This window comes from Aplysia californica, unplaced genomic scaffold (assembly GCF_000002075.1).
Source record: "Aplysia californica isolate F4 #8 unplaced genomic scaffold, AplCal3.0 scaffold00277, whole genome shotgun sequence".
Classification (NCBI taxonomy): Eukaryota; Metazoa; Mollusca; class Gastropoda; order Aplysiida; family Aplysiidae; genus Aplysia; species Aplysia californica.
Window position 1 is genome coordinate 1,233 of NW_004797547.1, and position 19,165 is coordinate 20,397.

General features: G+C 38.5%; 1 protein-coding gene across 2 annotated transcripts; it reads left to right on the plus strand.

Annotated features, from left to right (window-relative positions):
* Positions 1-293: 293 nt before the first annotated feature.
* LOC106012158 (inhibitor of nuclear factor kappa-B kinase subunit alpha) lies at positions 294-15,896 on the plus strand (the record flags this gene model as incomplete). Of its 2 annotated transcripts, XR_001184954.2 has the most annotated exon segments (3): positions 294-403; positions 11,729-11,921; positions 15,341-15,896. XR_001184954.2 is itself a non-coding variant. In XM_013084193.2 (2 exon segments), coding segments are annotated over 2 exon segments (192 nt in total), but the record flags the coding sequence as incomplete, so codon positions are not given.
* Between the last annotated feature and the right edge of the window lie 3,269 nt (positions 15,897-19,165).

A 19,165-nucleotide genomic window follows, 5' to 3' on the forward strand; every position in this document is an offset into this window, starting at 1 on the left:
AAAGTCCTTTTCTATTATCACTAGTAAGCAGCGGAAATGACTAGATTTGATTTAATGCATATATTGTCTCTGTCTCTCATTCTGGCATGACCAACACAACATATCACTTGTGTTCTAGATTTCTTTGTCAGTTATTTTCTTGATGTGTTCTTTATTAGCATATTTGCCTGTGCTGTAGCCATTCCTTGACTTTATGTCTTGAAAGATCGAGTTTCTGGTGCTTTGTTTCATTTACCAACGCCTCATGGCGAAGGTTATGTGATATCTGACATCTGTCACTCGTACCTTGTCAGGAGTCATCTGTGAGTAGACCAAGCACCATGATGAGCATGGACGTAGCCTCGATGTCTTCAAACATGGAGTCGCTGAGACTCATGGATGATTGCAAAGTAAATTCTCAGAGGTGAGCTGATAATGTTTACAAAACCTAAAATTCTAGATTAACTCACTGGACTCTGGCCAGTCCGGAATCTCAATGGTCTCCCTGTTGTACTGGCCATTTTCACAATTTTTCAAAAATTTCTGAGGAATGTAAATACTGAGCTACTGGCTTCATTTTTTGGCACGTATAATGATACATTTCTCCTCTTTATAATACTTTAAACTTTACTTTGTCTTCTTTTAATAATTTTTTCTCACAAATTTTAGAGATATCCCTGTTTTCAGTTTGGGAAAATATTTCTGTTCACTGAATGTGACAAAATATAACACCGAAAACAACTTATTGTAATGCAAAAATATGAGGACTAGATATATGTATCAGTGCTTCCACTCTTCCGTATTTTTACGGAATTCCGTACTTTCTGCCAGTTCCGTACTTGTTCCTACATCATTATCAACTCCCTCCGTGAAAAGCTGCGATTGCGTAGGGCTACCGAAATTCCGTAGCAAAAGATCCGTATTCGCCTTCGTATCGTCTAGTACTAGTATAGGTTACGGATATAACGGTAATTCTCTCGACAAAAAGTTAATGTTATAGAAACCTGCCAGATTGCGCTTTTCCTGCAATCTGCCATGATTCCGCTATGCCCCATGTATTCATTGCGGGTTGGTCGGCAGTACATTTTTACCTGTGGATTGATCAAAATCTGGCGAACTTTTTGTGCCAATTTCCTCCATTGTATCATTCACTCATTCCGTCTATCTTCATATTGTTACTGCAGCTGGAAAATCTGCGCGTTGATCCAGTAAATTGACTTGTGATCTTAGACAGAAAATTACTGTCAGATAGAAACTTTTTTTACAAATTTGTCTAGATCTAGATCAATGATCAATACGAAGATTATGGCACGCGAATGCGATAAGGGCCGCCATGAAAGAAATTTTTGCTAAAACCAGCCTAAAACTACTAAAGTCAAGAATAATTCAAAGTGGTGTATTGAGGTTGTGACATGCGACATTCAGGCGTGAAATTTAAGGAAAATTAGGGTATACATCGGGTAACTGTATTGTGAAGGTACGACTTCTAAGGTCACCAAAGTGAAAGTAGTTTTTCATCAATACTACTTCTGTTTTTAAGAAATTTTCATTTCTGGTAAGTACAATGATTTAACTAAAACTTTGATAAAGAATTATATTGCATTGTTAGATCGTCTTCTGAAAAAAATGCAAAAACCCGATCTTGTCTATGTTTAGGATCAGGGCTCAGTGGATATCCCATCTATGTCCCTGACCAGAGCTCTGTGAGTTAATAGACACATTCTCACTCCTGAAAGAGAAGGCTCTGACTGGTTCTTGAGGTTTGAGAAATAATAGTAATGGTACTCCCTCATTTGGCAAATGGAATGAAAGGGCAAGGAACACACATCTTGGTAGTACAATGGTTATCAATTTTTTTCATATCTGTAAAGGACAATACTTTTTTTCTGTTTTGAGCCTAGGTCCCATAATTTTGATGATGTTAACTTTTCTCTACCACATCATAAACTGATTTCCTAGATGTTCAAAGTGTTGACATTCTGAAACAACACCACCACAAAAACCATCTCGATCTTGTCCTCCATCCATGCTGTTGAATTGAAGAGAGAAACTTTTCTATGAAACTGCTGGGGCTCCCAAAACCTGTATTGCTAATACTATTTATGGGTTGTTGTTGTTTTTGGTTTTTTTGTGAGAATGTAGAAGAGTGATTACTGGGAAGGCAATTTTCTGAATGCTAAATAATGTGTGTGTTCTCTGTAATGATGTTATGAATTTCTGAAAACATTGACTTTAAATCAATGAAAGCTTTTTTTTCTCTCAGTGTCATGAGCATTTTGTGCAAGTCTATTCTAATCTGGTGGCACATCCTTGTCTAGTTCACTCCCATCATTTATTATTTAGAGTACCAGAAGCTGTATCAAGAAATGAGTTTTTAAGCACACAGACTTGCTGTTTGTATGAAATGATCTTTGTAGATTTATTATGATTTTGGTACATATATTGCTAAAGTTGAACTGATTAATGAAAAGCTGGCATGCTTTGGAGAAATGGAGGTAGACGTTTCCTGGAGACAAGAACCACTTACCTACCAATCTGTCCTCAGAGAAAGTTGCATTTGAAAATAGCAAAAGTTGCAAGAAAAATTAGCAAAAGTTGCAAGAAAAGTTGCGAAACGTGTATAGCTAAAAAAAAAAAAAAATGATATGGAACTATTGGAATACATTTATTGGTGCTCATTGCAATCAAAGTAACCAACATGTTTTGTTAGATCAAAATCAAAAGTTACATGTGAATGTCTACCACCCCCAAAAAAAAAAAGCTGCCTGGAGGTTGCATGGGGGACAAAAACAGTTTGTCCCCTGACACATGCGTCAGGTCCTTAATCTCTCACTGACGTTGGGCAGGTGTGAGATATATACACAGAATTCTACACTTATAGAACGGGAACTGTACCATGTGACCTGTGAAGAATTGAAGACCGAAAACAATGGCGTCTTGAGGGCACGATTTATCGTTTTCGGAAGTAACCCTATAGCTTTTAAAGCAAGAGCGGCTTTTACAAACGGGTTAAAAGTGGAACATTTACTGTCCAGTTTGTAATTTTGAGTTACAGAATTCACTGTGCAACCTAGAGATTGGAATTAAGGTTTTAAATTGTTGTGTTTTTGGGTGCAACAACAGAAAAAGCAGACATAGAGAGTTTATAAATATAAGATCTACAGAACTGTGAAAAAATTCGTAACACGGATGGGATTGTTCATAGCACTTCTAGCTTCCCACACACATTTTGCTTACGCATATGGCCTACGTAATTTTTTAGTAGCAAAACTTGTTACAAGAAATTTGTTTTACACTGAACATATTTTTTCACTAGATTTAATTTATGTTCTCAAAACATGCGTTCAATAATTAGCTTTATGTTGCCAGCAGAAGTAGAAAAAAGGACGGACTTGCTTTTAAAAGAGATTTAGCTCCAGCTATAAACTTTTTAAAAATCTGTAGAAACCATTGACTGGGATTTTTTAAATAAATATTGGGCTACTATTTATTAAAGAAATTTCTAGAATAAACGGTTAAGAATTGATATAGATCTAAGCCATTGTGTAAAAGTAGGAGAATCTAGATCTAGGAGTTTGATAGTTCAGTAGCCTAGATATTTGATAATAAGTTGCGCTTCAAATTTTTGACGGCAGTAGTAGAGATAGCATATTATTTTCGTCCGAAACATTCATTTCAGCATCCATACACCTTTTTGAGCCTTTATAAGTACATGTAGTCCTACTTTTATTAGATCTATGTTACTTTCATAATTGTTTTTGAAAGCATTTTCAATTCCTTTCACTTTCACTTCCCACGCGCGGGCACATATAATTATGATTATAATTTAAGATTCCAAATCTGACGAATGTATTATTAAATAGCGTATAATGCTGAGTTAGCCAATGCATTGCAATGCGTGCTATTATCAATTATTGAATTGTAACAAGACTTCAATTTGATCCGTAACAAGAGATCACTTATATTTTTATACGTGTTCATGGATGTGTGTTTGTTTGCTGTGTGCGGGGATTAAAAATTAAAGATTAAAGATTCCAGATCTGACAAGTGTATTTATAAAATAGCGCAATAGTGCTGGGTTAGCCAATGCCTTGCGATACACGCTTTTATCAATTAATTGAATTGTAACAGGACTTTGATTTGATCTGTAACAAGACACCACTTATTTTTTCTTATACGTGTTCAAAAATGTGTGTTTGTTTACTATGTGCGGGCATTAAAGATTCCAGATCTGACGAATGTATTTATTAAATAGCATAGGCCTATAGGGCAGGGGTGGCCAACACATTGCGATACGCACTTTTATCAATTAAGCTAATTGATACAGGACTTCAATTTGATCCGTAACAAGAGACCACTTATTTTTTCTTATTCGTGTTAAAAAATATGTGTTTGTTTACTGTGTGCGGGGATTACAGGGGGACAAGCCCATCCCCTTGACTTGTTATCCAGGGTATGGGGATACATTTTTCTCAAAATGCACACAGCTCTGAAATCTTTGACCAGTGATCACTCGCCATGGAACTCTTTCTGTTGTGACTGTAGACACAAATTTCTTCATTATCACATCTGAATGAGCCTATCATTCATGCATTGGAAATCACACTCCCAACACACAGAAAATGACCTTGAACATATTCAGGAAACATATGCCAGTTCCACTCTTGTTTACTTTGTTTTGCATTATTGGCTTTTATGTGTAAACCAATATTTTGAGGCCTTTTCTGCATTTTTGTGTTTTTGGCAGCATGTACAATAGGCCTATGTATTTTATGTGCAACCAACACATTCTCCAATCTCTTGTATTTGTTAGACTCGCACGTGCTTTAAGGGAGACGTACACTCCCGCAAAAAATTTCTAAACGAATGACTTTTATTCAATTTCATGTAATTGTGCAAGAAGTTCATAGGTAAATAGGATGTACTAGGGGTGAATTTGTTCAATTTTTCTGAAAAATGGGTCTCTGTGGCGGCCATCTTGGATTTTCAAACCTGTTTCTTAGTGCAGACGAATTTCATAGTAAATATTGAATTATCAGCCTAAAATTTGGCACACAAGTACAAACCTATATGAACTGGGGATCTATGAAAGGATTCTGACCTATCTTTAAAACTAAAAAAGTGAGCCCAAAGTCATTGGACCCCCTAGAGTCAGTTGACGAAATTTTGGGGTACATATTACAAAAAAATTGAATATTTCCTCAAGTTATCAATATTTCCCAATTCCCTTTTATAGATCCCCAGAATCGATCTTAAAGCACCTGTACACCAAATTTGAAGCTTCTAGCTTCTATAGTTTTTGAAAACTCCTTGCACCCAGAAGGTCACATATGTCAAAAAGTAGATTTTGAGAAAAACAGAAAAAACAGGGATTTTTCAAAGGATTTTTCGAGCAATTTGCACTTTTCAAACGCCCTTTTAGGTCATTTAGGGTGTTTTTTCAACAGTTTCTTCATTTTGACTTGATAGAACAGATGTCAAAGGACGTTTTTCCGCAAAAAACAAAAGTTGGATAGTTTGAAAAATTGTATCGATATTGCCTTGGATCGCCGACACGGGTCTTCCCTTAAACAAAGCGTGTTGTTGTACACACTACTGATGCAAACACAGAGATGAATTATTAAAGTGAGAAATAATACATTTCCTCAATATAAGCTCAATTTATTTATCTCTTTCTAGTTAATTGGAGAAAAGGCTTATATTGTTCTTTTTTGCTTGCTTTGGATGGCCTTAAGTTTAATGACAATATTATTGTAGTGAGCATGTTACTGTCAGCGTCCCCTTTATCGTAGATCTAGTACTAATCAAGACTATATCTAGATATTAATGTTCATAATTAGTGTAATTATCAAGTGTATTGTGATTGTGAAGATCTTTAGTAGATCTAGATTTATCTAGAGTAGCTTGACCCCCTCGCGGCCACTGCTGGTGTGCGGCCAGTTTTCATAACTCACATTCCAGTTGCTGTAAGGCTTTGAATAAACCACTGTAGCTTCTCTTGGGTCTGCCAATGCGTTCACTTTCATTTCCGGTCTTTCCCACTGTTCCGACACACGTGATGCGAGTTTGAACTTTTCAACCCAGAAAACATCCCTTCGTGAAATTTCAGGTGAGTTTTTCATTAGCTCTTACCACAACCTAAATATGATTATTTTGTCAACTAAGTGTGGTTTCTGTGTTTTAAAATGCATGTTTTTAAGCCTAACATTGTATAAATATCGCTCAAACGTAAACTTTCAGAGAAACGTCGATGGACGCAGCCAGGGCAGGGTAATTTTTCATGTGGGCCCACATGCGGTCGAATCGGCCGCACCGAGGACGGGCTTTACAGTAGAGGTCCTGGCCGCGGCCAGAGTCCATAATGATAGATAGCCCTGGTCAAATGAAGGCTAAAGTCTTGAGATAAAATCTAGACTTTGTTCTTGATAGAGGTAGGCTGTTTGCAAAGCTTTTTGTCCACTTAATAAAGCTAAATGTAGATCTACTGGTAACAAAGCAATAAGATATTTTCAAGCACAGCACCGATCTCAGTGGCCTAGTGGTATGGCGTCCATCTCGGGAATGGAAGATCATGGGTTCAATTCCCGACCAGGTCATACCTAAGACTAAAAAAACTGGCAATCTAGATCTAGTAGCTGTCCCACCTGGCGTCGGCATTATGGGACGAGTGCTATGACGGGTTGGCCCGGTGTTAATACACTGTGACTAGATGGGATAATAAGTTCTGTTACATTTCATATCCCAGTGTAACAGCACGTTAATTTGCCTAAATGACCTACTGGTTTTCATTAGAGACCAACTCAAACAAAAATTCAAGTATGGCATGAAGTGATCTCTAATCTATCCAAAAAATGTGTTTTCCCAAGCAAGTCTCAAAATGAGTGGGAAACCGAAGGGGACAAAAGAAGCTTTAGACAATGTGTAACAAGCAGTCAGTGAAGGGATGGGGAGATGCCAAGTCAATCTGAGACTGAAAGATTCCTTCGTTCTTCCTACTTTGCAACGCAGGAATAATGGCGGCAAGAGAAAGACATCGCTGGAAAACCTTCCATCGCTCATCAGTGGACAAGAATTCATTGACTCTTTAATCAACAAGGAGAGAAAGATCAAAAGGAAAGCAGAGATGGAAATGAGAAAAGTGGACAGAATAGAGCCAGAATGGAAGAGGAGAAATGGAAGACAGGAAAAGAAAGAGAAAAACAGCGAGGGGAGCTGAAGAAGCAAAGTGGAGAAAGAAAATAGAAAGAAGATGCAAGAAGAGAGGAGACTAGCCGAGGAGAAGGGGACGGAGAATAAGAAGAAGCAAAAGAAAAGAAGTCATACCTAAGACTAAAAAAACTGGCAATCTAGATCTAGTAGTTGTCCCACCTGGCGTCGGCATTATGGGACGAGTGCTATGACGGGTTGGCCCGTGAAAGGAAACAAATCCAAGAAGAGGTTGGGCGATTCAGACTATGATACATGTACAAGTGCAGGTATCAATGAAAGTGAAATGATACTGTTTGATGAAGATGACCTGCAGTTGGAAGATTTCACGGGAGAAGAATGTTCGACTGAGGAATCCATGTTTGCTGAAGTGGGGGTTGTGGAAAGACATGAAACTCCACAGAGATGACACTTGGACAATGAAACGCTTGAACTTGATGAAGGATCAAGAGTCGGACCACAGACGGAGAGAAACAGAAACAGTGTTGCTGCTGACAAAGAAGGAAATAGGAAACAAAAGACATGTGGTTGAAGTAGAAGAAACAGAAAGAGAAGACATCCTTGAGAGTGACGGAGATGGGAACAAAAGACCAGTCGTTGGACTTGGAGTAGAAAGAGAATAATATGCTATGCGTGAGATGAATGAAGAAGAGGTGGAGGACTGCAACATGGTCGGAACTGGAAATGAAATGCCAGCATTGGCTGAAGAGGAAGGAAGGCCAGACACTGTGAATGAGGAGAGCGGGGATTCACTTGGTCAGTATGGCTGTAGAGATCGTACCTTGAGGCCAGAGACGTGAGACTTGTCTGTTCTGCTCTTATCAAGAGTATACGAAATCTAGATCTAGATCTACCATCCTTGCACTTTTTTGCATAGATCTAGATCTACGCTGTCATTGATTTCCATTTTGTTTGCATACTCTGATCAAAAGTAGATTGAATCTCGTTTAAGTTGTATGTACCATTCTTTAATTTTGAACGTTCCCGTTTACATTCTGTGTCACTGATTTCCATTTCGTTTGCATGCTCTGATCAAGAGTCTGTTGAATCTCATTAAAGTTGAATGTAGGCCTACCATATTTCAAATTGCACCTTTTGCGTTTGTTATTGATTCATTCATTGTTTGTCATGTTTTCAAGTGTTTGAAGATTGTTTAACGGCCTGGCCGCATAACGGGCATGGATTCGGCCGCATCGTTGGCTCGTCGTCGGCCGCACCCAGGGCTGCCGGCTGCCAAGTGGTACGCCGAAGTTGTGCAGAAAACACACACTGCACTCTATACTTGAAGTCTTTAAATTCCCGGCCAAGTCAGGGCCCTTCCTGCGGCTTTTTTCTCCTCGAAAATCAAGTTGGGAATCTCTTAGTGCAGAAACAGTGCTAGCTAGGGGGGAATGTTCGCTCGTGGCCGCAAGTGGTCAAGTTACTCTAGATCTAGATCTCATCCCATCATTAAAAAAAACAACAAACCAACAATACAAATACATTGCCAATTATGACATATTGTTGGCAATAAAAATGTACTAGACTATTTCACTATATTTCCTCTTCAAAGAAAGTTTTAAAATACTGATGTAAGGTGTCTTCCTAGCCCTACCACTAGCATCAGCGTGCATAGCAACACGAAGCCTCGCTGTGTGGCGCAGCCAAAGGTGCCCTCAACTGGCCGCCATGTTTTAGTTTCAATTCCTCACAGCGAATCAGCGATCGCGAAGAGGGAGTTTCGCTTCTATAAGTGTAGAATTCTGTGGATATATATAATCTTACACTTTCTTTGGGACTTTTTGCCCCCCCGCCCTCCCCTTTACACTTTTCTTACCCCCCCCCCCCCCCCCCCAAATCCCATAATATTACATTATTCTCTTATATAAATAATATGACTTTTATATTGCGCAAATCCGTGTTACAATCACTCTTCTATGCGCTTTACTTTTATAATAGTAGGCCTATTTATGAAAAAACATGCATACACACATGTGACATAATAATTAAATACGGTACAAGCGAAACTTTTAAGGAAAAATGTACAGTGTCATTTTACCACTTTAACCGCACCGGTGTAATCAAAATTAGACTAGGTCTATATGGCGTGTAGCCTAGATATAGTACCAATGTATAAAGTGCGAGACGGCATATCGTGCTGACCGCTCTACTCTGAGTGAATCGTTACTCTTTTTTTTTTTTTTGTTATGTTAAAAAATAATGTTGTCATAAATTATTTTCCTTGCTATTTATTTCACCTTACAAAAGTGTACAATCTTACATTGGTTCAAGACAGCCCCCCCCCCCTCTTACACGCTTCTTTTGCAAGAGTCAAAGACCCCCCCCCCCCTCCCCCTTTCCAGGCGTAAGATTATATTTGAACGTCCCCTAAGGGGTTTTCTGGATGAATCGATCCATGCCTAGATCTACCCTCCTAGCCTAAGATTTAAAGTCTTTCACAAATTTTTATACTAGATCTATCTACCTGGTGCTACGGAACCACACAAGCTAAGTAATCAGACGATCGTGTTTATGATTGATTTAATCTAGATCCAGACTAGATTCTAGATCTAGATTTAAATCTAGATAGAAGATGATTCGGTCCAAACAGGACTATTGGTTGGTCAGGTCGGGTCGGTTTGCCCGCCAGATTGATGGTGCAAAACGGCTATCGTGGCACAAGTTGATCGCACCCGACTGGTTGCCTAAAAAACAAACACGTTGTTTTCAGGCGTCAAGTTGGGCGATCATCCCGACCCGACCTGACCCGTCCCGATCCCATCCGTAATGAATAGACAGAGCATCTCGTTATTTATAGTGGTGGAAGAAAGTTTCGGTGTTTTTAACCAAATTTTATTATTATTTTTCCAACTTTTGCGGAAAATTGGCTAAAATTCGCGAATTCACGAAAATGGCAAAAGTTGCGCATAAGTTGCGCTGAGGGCAAAAGTTGCGCACACAACTTGCGGGTGCGAATTTCTCTGAGGACAGACCAATGTAAGTATACTGTTACAGTGAAACTCAGATAAAACAATTCTATCCTTTGAAATTGATAAAATACCAAGTACTCAACAAACACTGGAACAAGCTCAGACTCAATTAATTTGCTAGTGAATGTACAGCCGCCTCTGATTTGGCTTCCCACATTTTTCTCCTACTACAAAACTTATCTACTCTATTCTCAAGGACCGCCAGTCGCTCTGCACCATGAATTTTCTGTGTGTATCATACACTGTCCACTGAACTGACCTATCAGAGACACATAGCTATCTTATGTGACCAACCAAAAGCCTTGCTTAACACAAACACACGTGTTAAGGACATGCATGCATGACATGTGTCTATTCATGTGCTGGGGTCAGGAGAGTTCAGACGAGCGGCCAGCACACATACTGTGTATGTGTAGCAGTGGTAGGGATGTCTATGTGTGTGTGCATGTTGGGAAATGGCTAAATCATGCCCGACATGAATTGTCATTTGAGGTGCGGTCTTTTTGGGGGGTTGAAAATTGGTTACGGAACATCATTAAAAATTTATCGATCTGCATAATGAGCTGTGGGCTGGTCTGTGGAACCAAACTCTTGGTTGATCTCGTGGAAACTAGCCCTAGCAGTAGGCTCTACAATGTATTATTCTAATTGGGGCAAACTATTTGTCATATGACACGATTGTGTATTAGAGCAAAATGTGCTTTTACGTAGAGTGTGTTTCAACAGATCATCGTATACTGTAGCTCTGCAGAAGTTGAGTTTTCAACTTCTGCCTGGTTCTAGTGTGGGACACTTTTGATACAGCAGCAAAGAGAAGAGGGGGGAGAGTGGAATTTTTAGTGAACATGACACTATCCCAAGATTCCTGTCAGCTTTTTTTTTGTGAAAGACAAGGAGGTGATAAGAAAAGTTGTTTATCAAGAAATACATAAACTGAAGAGACAAGAAACACCAGTACCTCAAATAAAGCACTTTTAAATTTTTGAAGCAATTCAAGTGGAAACCCTCCCCAAAAGATAAAGGTGAATTTTGTGTAAGTCTTACCCTTTTTTTTTGAGGGGCTGTGCCAAGGGAAGCAACAGCTCATATTACTATTACCATCGCTTTGGAGAACCTTTGGTTCTTTCCGTTGATACTCACACCAGGACACATTCAGAACAGATGTCCCTATCGTTATAGATAAAATAATGCTCATGTTAGTCACACCTTTCTTATGTAGCACACTCAGCTCAACGAACTTGGAGGTTGGGTCTTAGGACTTCGATAAAGAAGTGACATGCTTTAATTTTTAACTCTGAATCAATGAAATACATTTAGAGGTTATGACTGCTTCAGAAAAATATGAAAGTGGATAATTGTGAGCCTGCTGTAAGTTTTCCTCCATCATGTTGGCTTTTAAAAAGGTGAAAAGTCCTTTGTGTCATTACTCTGCCCAGTGTATATTTATGCTTTGTTCAGAAAATGGGACAGGATCTACTGAGTTTCAGAGTGCTGACGACAACACTTTAAAAAAAAACTTTGTGCCTGTCTTTGCCTTTTTATTTATCATTTAATTTTTAAAAAATCTTTTTCAGAATACAAGAGATGATTTTTGACATGAAGAGGGAGCAAGAACAAAGTTTACAGTATTTTTCTTCCCTGGACAGCTCCAAATAAAGGGATTGTTTGAAGACAGTTGTCAGGAATAAATGGCACCTCTCGTTGTATGAACAAGTTTTTGTTGGGGTAGATGCTCGTCCAAAACAACTGCTGGGACTGCGTAATCAGGTTAGTCAAAAGGTTGAAACTGACCAATTTTCAGGGTGAAATTTGACCCTTTATAAAGTGAAAGTAACCTCAGTTTCCTGGTACTGTTGGTCTTCCATCTTCCTCGCCTTAATGCTGTTGTTGTTGAATAAGATTTTTTTTTTAAAGCCATTCATTGTGTATCTGACTCTGTTTTTGAAAGAAATGGGGATTCCAGCTCTTCAGGTTTCCCGGAAATGTGTTCTTTATGTATGTAAAAACTTTGTTTCCTGTAAAAAACACATGATAGATAAGGAAAAAATCTTATGCACTGTTACCTCGAAAAGACAAAATGGATTTATTCTTCAGAAACCAAACTGGATATGGTCAAACTGGCATGGACTTGAAAAAAAATGATTAGAAATGCCTTTGCCATAGTTTCTAAGGTTTTCCAAAATCAGACAAGTGTCAACTCCATTTTCAAGAACCTTGTCACCGTAGCGTGTTTAGTCCTGACTTACTTTGGGGGAGGTCATGGTTTGAATTTTCCTCTTCCCACTGAATTTTCCTTCCCCTTTCCTGAAGATTTGCTCCCAGCCTGGTACTCTGATAGGGAGACAAGTGCCCTGACTTTGCAATTTCCTATTTTGATTATTTGTATATTTTGTTTAAAAGAAGAATATGATTGATATAAATGTAAGAAATATCAGTGAAGTTGGTGAATACTTTATTATTATGCACAGTTTGACTATGAGGGACATGTTTTATGTTTCTCTGTAGTATCTAGTCGTATTGTTTTTTTGTTTGTTTTGATAATTGATTTCTATATACAGACTATTCATGAGAGTCCCAAGAGTGTTTTTGTGATTTTTGAAAATGTAAAATTTAATTGTCCATATGGGAAGTGTGCTGAACATTGCCAAATACAACTTTAATTTTGGCAGCTGTAGGAATACATTAATTAACACCGAAAAAAATGTTTTGTTTGGCCAATTGTTCATTGACCTGTTAGTGACATTGTTTCTGTGTAAGTTTCTAAATATTTGTGGGAGATGTACCTCTATCAAGAAATTCCTCTGGTGGTATGGACTGGGACTGCCTGTTTTATGACCTTTCTCATTATTGTTGACAAAAGTGTGATATTTTCATTAACTGTAACTTATACGTAAGTGTTATTTAATCATTGTGAGAAACTGTCATGTAAGTCGCTACGTTCTTTTTTCTCTTTTGTTTTGTGAAACATTGATTTTCTTTGTCCTGACTCTTTGTGGATCAGCATCTAGTTCCTTCCTTCTCAATGCCCATTGTATTTTGCACACATTAAACTGTACAATTTCTGTTGCTTGTAAATTTGCTTACTGTTTTTACAAATTAAAATAGTCATGTAAATTTCTGTTTAAGTGGGTTCCGCTGTATATCAGCCAATCTGGTTTTAAAACTGATGTTGCACCATTTCTAGTTCCTCACTATTCCAGTACGAAAGAAAAAGTACTTAGGTGGAGAATGTGCAGCTGGTGATGTGTATAAATGATTGTAACGATGTCATGTTTGTGTCGTAAAATGTAGTTTGTTGTCAAGTAAAATGCTAAGCATAACTGAGTCCATGTTTACACACGACGTGTTGAGACAGATGTCATTTTGTGAGCTAGCCAAGAGACATAGGCTGCTTTAGCTACTCTAAAATTCTTTCATTGTCCGGTGGTTTTTTTTATTACCATTACAACTGGAACAACGTATACAGTAGGGTACTGTACGTATTTACAAAAATGGGAGATTCGTATTGGTCTTTTGGCTGATTTGTATTTGCACTTTTGTTCAACAAAAGGTGCGTTTGTACAATTGTAAGCTGTGTATATTTTTTTATATAAGATAAGTTGGCAGAAATGAATATTACTGATATTTGAGTAAAGTTTCTTTGAGTGCAGACATTTTTAAGACTTGTTTCATTTGATGCTTGGTATGAATTCAGATTTTTGGCAGACTTTATGAACAATACCATTGACGTCTTGGCTCAATCAATAATTCATTCTAATAACAGATGACAGCAGATTATTACTTGTAAGTTTTTATTTCTTTGCCACTATCATCATTTCTGTCTTCTTTTGACCATTATTGTGTAAATGAGGATTTCTTTATATCAAGCTCTTGTCACACAAATTTCTGTGTTATAATCTTGAAACTAGAAGGAATTGGGTAGAGCTAACAGAATCTGGCTTTTTGGTTTTACTAGTACATCAACCCGTTCATAGAACGAGGCAAGACAATATTAGCGATAGAAACAGCATTAAGAGAAGGCAGCATGAAGATGACAGTATACAACACTGATAACTCACGTGGCAAATTAATCCAAAAATGCGGCCATCATTCTGGGGACTGTTATACTATGGTCCTGTACGCAATGTTGCTTGTAAAGAATTACGACTTCGAGACTTTGCGACACATTGGGCTTGCGGCTGTTCCATTTGTACCATTTCCTCCACAGTCGGTACGATCAAAAAACATTTTTTTAAAATGCATTAATTGTTAGACTACCAAAGTATTAAAAGGCCCTACTTGGTGCTATTATGGACGACTTGTGTAAATTTCCATACTTTCTGTGTTGTAGTAACTTCTGTAGCTTTGGCAGACCTCCGAAAACCTTATAGTTTTTTATAATAGATTGCAGGAGAGTGGTATACTTGCTCTCTTTGAGAGTGAACAGATATGGAGAAATATGTGTACATTGTGAGATGATAATAATGTTCCTTTTTCTCTTTGATTTCAAGGCTCATGTTAGTATTACTCTTAACATAATACTTATGGTTTTTGTCATGGTAACTAGGCCAAGACTTGTAGAATAATATTCTTTCAAACCTGATAGCAAAGCTAGAAGAGTATTTAGATGTCACTTGACAATCAGCAGCATAGCCAGTGTATTGAATTTAAGCTGCTTTTTAATGTGAACATATGTGAGCTGATCTGAGGAAATCAGGAACTTGTCAGCACTGGGCCATTTGGACTTTTTGTGCTTTTTTGCAGTTCTGTCCTTCTTCAACTATCTAGAAGCTGGGATACTGCATTTTGAAGTCACAAAATGTGAAAAAGTAAAAATTGAGAAAAAAGCATTCTTAAACAATTTTTTTTGGTGACACATAGGCAAAAAATAAATTGAAGGAAAAATATGTTTAAGCAGTTTTTACGAGGAACAGCTCTTGAATTATATCTTAAATATTCTTAAATGGCCGGAGAATCCCCTGATTTGCATAACTCAGCATAGACCAGAATTGACCTTGCTGACTATTTTTGCAAATATTTTGCCTCGAGGTTTAGTGACAAATTCCTGATATCTTCAGACTGGCCAACGTATATGTTATACCATGGTATGTCCCTTTATTTTTTATAACTATTAGAAACATGGGGAAAGAATTGTTTTATTTAAGTAAGTGTATGGGTTTAATGACCCTATTAATTTTTTGTTTAAGAGACCGGACCTCTGAATTTGATGTCCACCTCTGATTGGACTCTAAAAAATGACCCGAGTCCAAGAACACCCAAGTCTAGGATTTGAACCAGGGCCATCCACACTACTGTAGTCCGGCTTGATACCAACAGAGCTAACAGAGCCCCCGGATTTGTTTTTCTGTGTTCCTAAATATAAGTTTTTGACTAAACATAACGTGACTGAGCTTTTAAAATGTTTTGATGTATTTTCAAATTTTTCCTTGTGGATAGTTATCATGTTTTACCTTTTCTCCTTCATTTGTTTTAATGTATTAATATGTTTTCATCTTTTATTGATTTTAAAAATAATTTTTGTTTGAAAATTAGCTAGAATATAATTTATGCTCTTCAAAACAAATTCCCAAAACAATGAAAAGGAAACTTTCCCATGAAGGACAAAAAAATTGTGATTGTGGATATAGCTGGATATGGTAACTGTTTTGGATTGATTGCTATTGATTATGAAATATAAAGGAAAAAAATTGTTGTTACTGTCTTGTGATTAAAGTCTGAGAGGGCATCATCTTTTATTAACCTGAATTCTGTCTAACTTCCCTGTGACATATTGTGCTATTCCTTCTTGAATTAAAAAACATAAAACCCTTCTCTATCTTCTTCCCAACTGTGCCATTCTTTAAAATGTTTCTGTTCAGGCATAATGTCGCTGCCACAAGTAAAATAGTGATTCCAAATTGTTTTACTCACCATGTAATGCATGGCCAAATGGAATTACTCATTTTTTAAAAACAGTTACGATTCTCATTGATTCTTTTGCTCCCTGTGGAATCCTTTGTCTGCCACTTGCACCAATGGCTGTGATCAGTTCTGTCCTTCAAAATTTTTGTTGTTATATAGAGACCAAGTTGGTATTTTTCTCTGGGTTTTTTCCTGGACTCAGTTGTCTTTAGGGCCTTTGTCTTTTATTTTTTCACTTTGATATTTCTATGATCTTTATTTGGATTGGAATATATAGCACTGAGTACCTGACTTTTATGTTAGTTTTTTTCCTGACCTGTTTGTGTATTTGTTTTTCGCACAGTCTAGTAATTTTTGTTTATGCATTATAAATAGAATTTATTAATCTATTTCTGTTCGAATGCTTACATTTATAAATTAAATGTCCCCCCCTCCCACTCATACTCTCTGGCTTTTAGCCCGGAGATCCTTGATTAGATTACATTCCTTTGTGAGGCACGAATGGTGGATAGCAATACATGTTAGAGCTGGAGTCTGCTCGATTAATTGAAGGCGTGCGAGCAGTGGACGGCTTGCGCCAGAGGCTTGCGAGCAGGCTTGTGCTTTGCTTTGCCTCCTGCTTGCTACCGGGGGGAACCTCCTGTGAGTTGTGACTCGCGGACAATCTTGCTGTACTGTGTCGTGACGTCGCGAACTCTTGTGGCTGTGGGCTCAGTACATATTACAGAAGATTCTGGTTATTTGCGTTGAAAGGCTTGTACCAAAAGTGCAAGATTGTTTTTTTTCCATAATCGGGTTGTAAAAAAGAAAAAGCTCTATTCAATCAATACACTTAAAAATTAATAATGGATCGGCTCTTCTTACGATGCCAAGACTTTAAAAAAAAATTTTTATGTGCACAGGCCAAGCACTTCGTCGTCGCACTCAAGAAACCTCTGTTCGATTCCCGTTTGGGGAGAAATTTTTATTGAGAACTTCCGTCTTTCTGCTGGACCATTGTTCCCTCTCAGACCAGGTTGGCCCTGACATTGGGTTGAAGTAGGCCTAGCCCGTCTCCTAAATGTTCTGTATTATGTCATTGGGAGTGTAAAACATCTACTAAATAGGCTGCATACATACTATACAAAAGCCAATCACAACGACCCCTGGAGTTTTCGATTCTAAGGTAATCTAAGTTTACTTACTACCAGAAACCTAGCAATGTTTAACATTGCTAGGTCTCTGTTACTACAATACCACGCTTCCTCTCACTTCTTCCACTCGCTCAACTGACCAACGACCAAAATAGCTTTGGCTCTCTTCGTCTTGCACCAAAACAAGCATAGCTTCTCCCTTCCTCCACGGTTCAGAGTTCTTACTGCTTGCGGTCTTGCTGCTCGCTGCTGCAGCAAGTTGTTTGCCAGGTCGCAAGCAAGTCACGGGAGCCAAAGCAAATCATGGGGCACAAGAGACTTGCCGGGCTGCGAGCAAGTCATGGGGCTCAAAGCCAGTCATGAGACTTGCTGTGCTGCAAACGAGATTTGAGACTTGACGGCCGTCCGCTGCTCGCAAGCCTTCGATGAATTGAGCAGATTCCAGCTCTACCACGCAGGGACACTGTGAGCAGAGTTTCTCTCTCTCCCCCCTCTCTTTTTCTGACATAAGTGGCGTCACGGATTGCAAGCAGGGTAGAGAGGATGAGGTGATTTGAGGCTTGTGACTTGAACTAGTGGCTTGCGAGCACGAGCGGGTTTGCTACCGGGGTACAGCTCTATGTACAGGTGTAGTGACGATCAGTTTTCTCAGTACTTTGCAGGGATGCAAGTCTTTTCATCACTTTTGTACTTGTATCAGTATTTTGTGGAGTGGTTGTACTTTGTTTTGTGTTTACAATATGCATAACAAACTGTCTAAACCTAGAATATTTTTGTTATAAGATGCTCTTTTGAATCTGTTGTATTTCTGGTTGACATTTTATACTTTTATCAGGTTTCATCTTCATGCGATACGGGATTAGATATAGCGACTTTGTGGGTGGTTGGCGGGTGCTCTGGTGTGGTTTGCTCCTTCTTTCCTATCAAACATCTATCGTCCTTATCTCCCCTCCTTCTATTTTGTGTTTGTTACCGTTTTGTAGCACCTGTAATCTTTGGCACTTATTTATATGACATTATTGTGTTGCAAGTGCCGTAAAACTCTTACTAAAACAAACTAGATATAGTGACTGTGGACTCCTTGAATAATCTGTCCTTTTTAAAGTGTTCTTTATTAAATACAAAACTTTTTGGGGGGGCTCTCATTGTCTAGAGGTATGGTGTTCACCTCTCATTTGATAGGTCCTGGGTTCGAAACCTGACAGCAACGAAAACATTTTTCTCTAAAACTTACTCCTCTTCCCTGTTCTCTAGGCATCAAGGCATGATTTGTCATAGAATACTTTCGTCGTCGCGAGGATATGGTGTTTGCCTCTCATTCAATAGTTTGAATCCGGACAGGGGCGGAAAATTTTCTTCTCTAAAATTATCTCCTTTCACCTCCTTTCCTGCTCTCTAACAGTGTTCTATAATCTGCTTTCTTCTCCACTTTCTGTCCCCACCCCCCTCACCTCTTTTGCCCCCTCCTCTGGGCTCCTGACTCTTTCTGCAGCCTTTCTACTGCTACTCCTTACTGCTGTCTTTCAGCCACACCCCTGGTCTTAGGGTATGTAAGATCTAACACTAACACCTGGCCTTCTCGGATAAGAGCGAAAAAACTTGGAGGTCCCGTGTGCAAGTTGCGCACATTAAAGATCCCTTGGTGGTCTAAAATCGATAAGAGTAGTCCTCAGACACCACCCGCGCAAAACTGTTCCCAGTGTCGTCGTATGACCTTATGCTGTTGTGAGCGCCGTAAAACACTTACCAAAACAAGAATACTTTCAAAATCGGAATGTGGCTGCCTGAAAGCAAGTGTTAAGTAGGAAAAACTATTGCATACACATAAAAAATCAGTTTCACTGCAGGTTGAAGACCTAGCAGTCGACCACCCCTGAGATCTAGCAGGCGTATGCAAAGAAGAAATACTCTTTTTGGGTGGTTGGAGGATGTCATTGGTTGGTTCTACTCTTTTTTTTTGTTGCTTCTCCGTTGTTT